Genomic DNA, 6,753 nt, shown 5'->3' with positions numbered 1-6,753 from the left:
CCTTCCCATAGACTAACCGGTAGGGGGTCGTGCCAATAGGGGTTTTGTATGCCGTCCTTAGAGCCCAAAGCGTGTCATTGAGCTTTAGAGACCAATCTTTTCTAGACTTGTGCACCATCCTTTCAAGAAGGTTTTTGATCTCTCTATTGGGCACTTCCACTTGTCCTTGAGTTTGAGGGTGGTAAGGGAGACCAACCTTGTGATGAACCCCATACCTTTTTAGGAGAGCTTCGATTTTCTTCTTGGAAAAATGAGAACCACCATCGCTAATTAGCACTCTAGGCACTCCAAAACGTGGAAATATAACTTTTTTGAGAAGCTTGAGCACAACCTTGTGGTCGTTGGTGGGGGAGGGTATATCTTCAATCCATTTGGTCACATAGTCTAACTCCACCAAGATATAATAATTCCCACAAGAAGAAACAAAAGGCCCCATGAAGTCGACACCCCAAACATCGAATGGCTCCACTTCCAAAATGTTTTGTTGAGGTATTTCATCCCTTTTGGTTATACCCCCACTTCTTAGGTATTTGTCACACCTTGAAACGAACTTATGGGCATCTTTGTGCATTGTTGGCCACCAAAGAAGAGATTGGGAGATCTTTGCCACAGTCTTTTTAACTCCTCCATACCCTCCACATGGCAATGATTGGCAATGTTCAAGAACTCCTTCTATCTCATGATCTGGAACACATTTCCGAAAAAGGCTATCTCCACATTTCTTGAATAGATACAGGTCATTCCAAAAATACCTCCTCACTTCCTTGAAAAATCTCTTCTTTTGTTGAGAGGAGAACTCCGAGGGAATAACTCCACATGCTAGGTAGTTGGCTATATCCGCGTACCAAGGGCTAGATGTTGAAGCCATAACCATGAGGGTTTCAAATCCCACTTCTTTGTTGATAGGAACATCTTCCTTATTCTCAAAAGGAATCCTAGACAAGTGATCCGCCACATAGTTCTCCGCTCCTTTTTTATCCCTCATCTCAATATCAAAATCTTGTATCGAAAGAACCCAACGGATAAGACACGGTTTTGCTTCCTTTTTGGTCATGAGATAACGAACCGCTACGTGATTCGTGTACACGATCACTTTGGATCATATAAGGTAGGATCTAAACTTATCCATGGCAAAGACAACCGCTAGCATTTCCTTCTCCGTTGTGGTATAATTCCTTTGAGCTTCGTTGAGTGTTCTACTTGCATAGTAGATGACACAAGATCTTCCTTCTTTCTTTTGTCCAAGTATAGCACCTACTTAAAGATCACTAGCATTGCACATTAGTTCAAAGGGCAAGCTCCAATCCGGAGCTTGCACAACAAGAGAGGAGATGCGAACTTCCTTGAGTTTTTGAAATACCTCAAGGCTAGCCTCATCAAAATTGAACACAACATCCTTTTTGAGTAACTCGGTTAAGGGCTTGGCGATTGATGAATTTTTTTTGATAAACCTCCGGTAAAAGCCGGCATGCCCTAGAAAAGCTCTCACTCCTGTAACAGAGGTAGGAGGGGGCAACTTAGAAATCACCGAAACCTTAGCCTAGTCAACTTCAATGCCCTTTTTTGATACTTTATGGCCTAGGATAATACCTTCCTCGACCATAAAATGGCATTTTTCCCAATTCAACACTAAACTCGTATCTTGACACCTTTTCAAAACTTTTTCAAGGTTAATAAGACATGTGTCAAAAGACGAGCCACCAACATTTAAATCATCCATAAAAACTTTAATCTCATTCTCAAGCATTTCAGAAAAAATGGAGGTCATGCATCGTTGGAAAGTTGAGGGAGCATTGCATAACCCAAATGGCATTCTTCGGTATGCAAATGTTCCATATGGACATGTAAAAGTAGTTTTCTCTTGATCACTTGGATGGATGGGAATTTGGAAAAAGCCGGAATATCCATCCAAGAAGCAAAAGAAAGCATGATAGGAGAGTCTCTCCAACATTTGGTCCATGAAGGGGAGAGGAAAATGATCTTTCTTAGTGTTTTTGTTCAACTTCCTATAATCAATGCACATCCTCCACCTGGTCACCGTCCGGGTGGAGATTTCCTCTCCTCCTTCTCCCTTGACAATGGTCATTCCACCCTTTTTTGGGACCACGTGAACCGGGCTAACCCACTTGCTATCGGAGATAGCATAGATTATACCCGCTTAACGCAATTTCAAAATTTCTTTCTTGAAAACCTCTTGGAGGTTGGGGTTCAACCTCCTTTGAGGTTCAATTGAGGTGGATTGATCATCCTCAAGGTGGATACGATGCATGCATAAAGAAGGGATAATACCCTTGATATCATCAATGCTATAACCTATCACATTTCTATATTTTCTCAAAACAACAAGTAATTTTTCCAAATCAAGACCATCAAGGGAAGCATTGACAATAATAGGGTATTCCCCTTCACTTCCAAGATAAGCATATTTCAAAGAAGGGGGAAGGGGTTTGAATTCTACCTTGGGAGGAGGCTTAAAACTTTCCTCCAATTTTTCCTCCTCAAGTTCTAGCTCATCATGCTTAGGACCGTTCTCTTCTTCCTCTTTGGCTTCTTCAATGGCCATGACATACTCCTTTGCTTCTTGAGAGAAGTACTCTTCCTCACATGTGAGAGCTTCAACCATTGGATCTTGAGGACTCATCATAAGTCTTCCCAAACAATCCAATTCTTCATTCACGACATCAACCCTATAGCACTTCTCACCCATGGGGGTCTTGAGTAGCTTAGAAAATTCAAAGACAATTTTCTCATCGGCTACCTCACATGTAATGGTATTGTTCTTGCAATTGATCACCGCCCCCAAGGTATTAAGAGCTTCACGGCCTAAAATCAAGGGAGTATCCACATTCTCTTCCATGTCCATCACTACAAAATCACAAGGCACATAGATGTGCCCAACTTGAATAGGGACATCTTCAAGCTCACGACAAGGTAGCTTCACTGAACGGTCGGCCAATTGAATGGTTTTCCTTGTGGAGATCATCTTAATATTATGCTTTTGAGCAATGGATAGAGGAATTAAGCTAACACTTTCTCCAAGGTCGCCTAAGGCACCCCGAGCTTCCATGTTCCCAATCTTAACCGGCGAGGTTTAACTTCCCGGATCCTTTTGCTTCTTGGGCATCTTATGTTGAACAAGCTCACTCCCTTGATGGGGGAGAGTGATAAGCTCATCAGTGAGCTTTCTCTTGTTGGTGAGAATGTCTTTCAAGAACTTGGAGTATGTAGGCATTTGTGTGACAACCTCAATGAAAGGGAGGTTAATGTGTAAGTTCTTCATCACACTTAAGAACTTTGCGAATTTGTCATTCAATTTTCTCTCCGCAAGTTGATTGGGAAAAGGAACCGATCCATCAAGATTTCTAGCCTCACTAGAAGTTGAGGATGTCACCACATCCTTAGACTTCTTTTTCTCCATACTTCTCTCTTTCTCATCAACCTTCTCTTCTTCAACTTCTTTATCTTCACTCACCCTTTCTTCTCCTTCCTTCTTTTCTTTGCCAACCCCATCCTTGGGACCCTCATAGGATGTGCCCAATATCAATTTGATTGCCTTGCAAGAGTCGGGTTTCACGATGTTAGAAGGGTTGGTTTGTGATTGTCCGGGTAAAGTAGAAGATGAGTTGAAAGGAACCCTCTCGGCCAATTGAGCTAGTTGTGAATCAACCATCTTGTTGTGAGCCTTGACCTCTTGCATTTGTTGATTCATGGCTTGAAGTTGTTGAAGAATTTGGGTTTGATTAGAATCAGGTTGTGATGCTTGCTCTTGACTCCTTTGAGTCGATTGATTTTGGTTGTGGTATTGGTGTTGATTATTGTGTTGGTTGTTTCTTGGGTAGTTTCCTCTTTGATTTTGGGTTTGGAATGGAGGTGGGTTTTGATATTGGGGGTTGGAGTTGTATGGTTGTTGAGCTTGTTAATTCCATTGTTGGGGTTGGGTTGCAAATCCGGGTGGTGGTTGTCTCCAAGCTACTCTACCGCCACCTCCCCTATATCCGTCTTGCCTTGTGTTATAAGCCGCTACATGCTCCGGGCTCAAACCTCGACAATAAGATGTATCATGGTTGGTGCAACCACAATTTTGACAAGAGAAAGTGTTGACTTGGGAGGAGCTTTCCCCGCTATTGACACTAGTATTCAACTTTGCAAGCCCTTTTGTCAAAAGCTCGATTTGATGTTGCAATTGAGCAACTTTCTCCAACTTATACTTCCCACCTTTCTTCGGTGCATTCCTCCTTCTACCTCCCCAAGAGTAGTTTTTACTACCTCTTCAACTGTTGCTTCAACTTGATTTTGAGGGACTTTGATCAATTGTCCACCCGCCCCCGCATCCAAGTTAGCTCTAGACATCGGCTCCAAGCCATCATAGAAGAACTTCATGTGTTAGCTTTGATTATACTCATGGTGAGGACATGCTTGCACCAACTCTTTAAACCTCTCCCAAGCTTCACTAAGGCTTTCATCCGCCTCTTGTTCAAAAGATTCGATCTTCCTCCTCATGTCGGCGGTTTGCTCTTCGGAGATTAACCTTTTCAGGAATGCTTGGACAATTTCCCTCCATGTTGTGAGAGAATTAGGCTTGACTTGCTTGAGCCACTTCTTTGCTCTCCCCGCAAGAGATTGTCGGAATAGATGCATCCGAATGTATTCTTGAGAAACTTGGTTGGTTTGTATCATGACACAAAGTTCAAGAAATCTATCAAGATGCTCAATGGGGTCTTCACTTGGAGAACTCGAGAATTGCTCCGCTTGAACCATTCGAGTGTATTGAGGATGGATGGTGAAGTTAATTTCCGTGACGGGTAGAAATATCCCTCCGGTGAGCTCATAATCCTCCGGATTACCGAACTCATGAAACAAACACATCCACTTGTTGTCCCGCCATTTCGTCGCCTTGAGAATATGAGGAACAAGAATCACTCTCACTATCAAAAATAGCACCAAAACCTCGCCCCTCTTCTTGATAAAGTCTACGGACTTGTCTCAAGGTGCGGTCGATTTCGTGACCTATGTTGTGAGTAGGTGGTCCTTGAGATCTTCTTTGCATCCACCAAAGCTAAGCAAACAACTAGCAATGACTAGCAAGTGGAAAAAAAGAACAAAGTAAAAAGCAAGAAATCCAATAATAACGCAAATTAAAAGTGCAAAACAAGTCGTCTCCCCGGCAACGGTGCCAAAATCCCCCACACTTGCCTCTTGCTTGTCCTCAAGCGTGATCAACACACAAATTAGAAATAAAGGCAAACAACCCAGACTAAAAATAAAAGAGAAACACAAGAATATACACTAACTCACTTTCGTAGGAATCACGGTTGTTTTTAGCGCAAACAACAAGCCATTTAATCCCCAAAGTCGCCTAAGACGACGAGTGTGCTCTCGTGAGGGTTTCCTAAGAGTTTAACCCACAACTCTTGACAAAAACCAAGGCAAGGTAATAAAACAAAAAGAAAAACACAAGTTCATATTTGGACAAGAGATAGGAAAAAGCACCAATGAATGTAAAATTTTCTAAATAGACGAATGTATGCACGTTCTAAGATGTCAATGGTTGATTGAAACATAAAATATCCTAAGCATAAAGAACTAATGAGGACTCAAATCACCCTCCATCCAACCAATCAGGCCACGTCTCTCCTCTAGCTTCAAATCAACCCTTAAGCTAGCTTCTCATGATCCTCGAAGGAACCGTAAAAAGATAAAGAAATGAAAATTATGAGAAGGTCATCCCGACATCTTAACTATGAATACTCTCTCCATAGGTTTGAAGACTATCTCCCGCCACCGATGTTGACTCAACCCTCAAGGGTCTAAAGGTCTTTTAGTGGTTGTAACGTAAGGCTAGGGGTCAAGGCGGGGGAAAAATTTGAAAAATTTGGTGGTATTTCCTAAATGAAGCAAAAGGGTGATCAAACCTCAAAAACAAACTTAAGAAGTCACTAAACATGAAACAAGAATACCAACAATGCCAACTCCCCAAGATTATTAAACACCAACACACAAAGTATAAAAAATAATGAAGGAACGCTCCCCCAAGCTTAAACGAAGCATTTTCCTCAATGCTTAAAATAGGGAAGAAAACGAAACCAACTAAATTTATTTATTATTTAAATTTTTTTTTTTTGGTGTCCTTGCCTTTTTTTTAACCATGGACGACTTTTTCTTGAATGCATTTGCTTTTATTACACAGAATATATACAATTTACTTTCTTGCTTAGTCAAAAGAACATATTACTTTCACATTTTCATTCAAACCAACACAATACAAAACAAACTCCCAAACCAAAATGCTTAACCAAACTAAGGGTTAGGGAAACGAAAGGTCATAACGCTTGTAATGTGGCTCATAATGAAGAAAGGGAATAGGCTCAAAAGGGTTAGCAAGAGGGGCAAATGCAAAATAGAAAACCAAATTTGTAACAAAACAAAAAGAAGATAAGGAAAATTAACAATGCCCTTGTCCTCCCCTAGAGTGGCTCGGTGACGGTCTCGGGAAGCTAGAAGTCAAACCAAAGATGAAGACATGCATAGCTAAGGATCCAAAATTGCCACTCAACAGGGTGATGAAGGCTAGAATAAATGAAACTCACAAGGGATGAATAACAATTACCATCTAAAGGGCTTCACATCCACTATAAAGAGCAACTCCATATTACCACTTTCCCATGAACTAAGGTTTCATGGACCCCAAGAGTTCATAAACCGGCTACCTTAGCATATAGTATCCTAGAATCAACCAATGACATTCTCAAACCA

The 6,753-nt window shown here is 41.4% G+C and overlaps 1 protein-coding gene across 1 annotated transcript; it reads right to left on the bottom strand.

The window, feature by feature from the left end:
* Positions 1 to 3,091: 3,091 nt before the first annotated feature.
* Positions 3,092 to 3,709, bottom strand: LOC110687704. Its single transcript, XM_021864328.1, has one exon. The coding sequence runs from the start codon at positions 3,707 to 3,709 to the stop codon at positions 3,092 to 3,094; it is 618 nt and encodes a 205-aa protein (XP_021720020.1).
* Positions 3,710 to 6,753: the final 3,044 nt, after the last annotated feature.

This window comes from Chenopodium quinoa, unplaced genomic scaffold (assembly GCF_001683475.1).
Source record: "Chenopodium quinoa cultivar QQ74 unplaced genomic scaffold, ASM168347v1, whole genome shotgun sequence".
Classification (NCBI taxonomy): Eukaryota; Viridiplantae; Streptophyta; class Magnoliopsida; order Caryophyllales; family Amaranthaceae; genus Chenopodium; species Chenopodium quinoa.
Note: the sequence above shows the minus strand (reverse complement) of the source record. Positions and strands in the feature narration are given on the sequence as shown.

Bases quoted from the DNA above. Each gene is read 5' to 3' on its own strand.
- LOC110687704 (XM_021864328.1), bottom strand. From the start codon at position 3,709: ATGAATCAACAAATGCAAGAGGTCAAGGCTCACAACAAGATGGTTGAT.